Source organism: Sardina pilchardus, chromosome 24 (genome assembly GCF_963854185.1).
Source record: "Sardina pilchardus chromosome 24, fSarPil1.1, whole genome shotgun sequence".
NCBI classification, from domain to species: domain Eukaryota; kingdom Metazoa; phylum Chordata; class Actinopteri; order Clupeiformes; family Clupeidae; genus Sardina; species Sardina pilchardus.
The window spans coordinates 5772936-5774865 of record NC_085017.1 but is presented as its reverse complement, the minus strand read 5'-3'; the positions used below and the strand labels follow the sequence as shown (position 1 = coordinate 5774865).

Genomic DNA, 1930 nt, shown 5'->3' with positions numbered 1-1930 from the left:
ATGTGCTCGGCTTTGAATTCTGACGGAACGGGACTCTTACGGACCGAGTACCGATGTAGACACAGCGGAACGAAAAGAGCGGACGGAGTGCGGATTTTTGCGCTAATGAAGGTGGGATCACAGGCGCATTATTGGAGCCGGGTTCTGTTCTTGTACATGGGGCTACTGGCTGCTACGGTTAAGGGTAAGTTTGCCATTCCGCTGTCTGCTCACGGAGCAGTGCGCTCCCGTCCTTTCCGTTCACAAGTATGTGGGGCTTCCCGATATCCTCGCAGAAACGTCACTTCTCTCCGGTCAGACACGTTTCTATAGCATTTTTAATGTCTCATAATAGCTAAGGACATTTGTGACACAGTTTAACAGCTACATCTTCTTCATCGCTACCTTGCCCAATCAGTTGTGTGATTTCATATCAGTGCATTGAGTTAAGATGACAAGTGGCACAAGCGGTGATGAGCTACAGGGAATATAGGGGATCTATACCGGCATAGGATACGCGAATGTGGGCATGAAGCCGAGACGCTCTCGGTACACATGCGATGGATCTGGTCTGTTTGGTGATACATGCGAGCCTTCCTCTCAGCCCAGTCGGTTCCTCACATCGCAAATGCAGTCCCGCGCATTTGTTTTCCTAATTATCGGTCTAAACACGTCCATTTCCCCCGTGCACACTCCGATCACCGTAACCTAAACTCTACCTAGTCACCTTGATCCAGGGTCTAGCAAGAAACTTCAAGTGTGTGATTAGATTTGGCTGGAAGAGCTTATAGCAACGAGTTGGAAAAACTGTTTTGGAGCTAATATTCTCTCTCTCTCTCTCTCTCTCTCTCTCTCTCTCTCTCTCTCTCTCTCTCTCTCTCTCTCTCTCTCTCTCTCTCTCTCTCTCTCCCTCCCTCTGACACACACACACACACACACACACACACACACACACACACACACACACACACACACACACACACTGTGTCTGTGTGTTTGTGTGTGCGTGTGTGTTAGAGAGATAATGAGGTAGAGAGAGATCGTGGGTTCTGTCAAGTGTGCCTGTGCCTCCTCTGTGTGTGTGTGTGTGTGTGTGTGTGTGTGTGTGTGTGTGTGTGTGTGTGTGTGTGTGTGTGTGTGTGTGAGAGAGAGAGAGAGAGAGAGAGAGAGAGAGAGAGAGAGAGAGAGAAGAGAGAGAGGGGGGCATGAGTTGGGGGTGGGGTGGGGGTGAATTTGGAACGATGATGATGATGATGATGATGATGATGATGATGATGATGATGATGGTGGTGGTGGTGGTGGTGGTCGTGGTAGTTGTTTTCTGGGTTGGATATGTTGGTGGTGCATGGGTGCCTTTATGAGTTCCAAAGCCCCCCATCATGAGAAAATTGGTTCCAGTGCCCAGGGAAATCATGTGGGCAACTTACATGTTTGCTGACGGTTTGAAAAGATCAACAGATTATTTCAGCCCTGTCGTCTAAATAGACTCCCCCACAGTGCTGCCACGGCTTCTCATGCTATTAAAATGAGAGAGAGAGAGACAGAATGTGGATTGACACTTGTCTCAAACATTTTTTGTTTCAATGGTTCAAGATGGTAAAATTGAGTTGGGCGTTATTCTGCCAGTGGCTGCTTTGAAGAGAAGGCAATTTTCCAGCGCCCAGAAATTCTGCGGGTCACTTGATGCAAACGGTGTCCTGTTTAATTCAGCTGACAGGCGCCGATTGCTTTAACGCGCATACTGTGAAAACATGACACCAAGCTATAGCATCAATGCCATTGCTGTCCCAACGTCTGGCTCCCTATATCGTATAGCGATGATGGTGGATTCCAGGGAGTAGAGGAAAGTGCTGAAAGATCCAGGCTAGCCTACGCGTTGCATAAACCGCCTTTTGTATTGCCAGCACAGCGGCAGAGCTGAGGCGTTTGAACTCGTTCACGAATCTTCTTC

The 1930-nt window shown here is 48.5% G+C and overlaps 1 protein-coding gene across 1 annotated transcript in view; it reads left to right on the top strand.

The window, feature by feature from the left end:
* csmd2 (CUB and Sushi multiple domains 2) overlaps window positions 1-1930 on the top strand; it is a 398565-nt gene continuing 396635 nt past the window's right edge. The window contains 1 exon segment of the mRNA XM_062529179.1: window positions 1-184. Coding sequence (XP_062385163.1) covers window positions 1-184 — 184 coding nt within the window.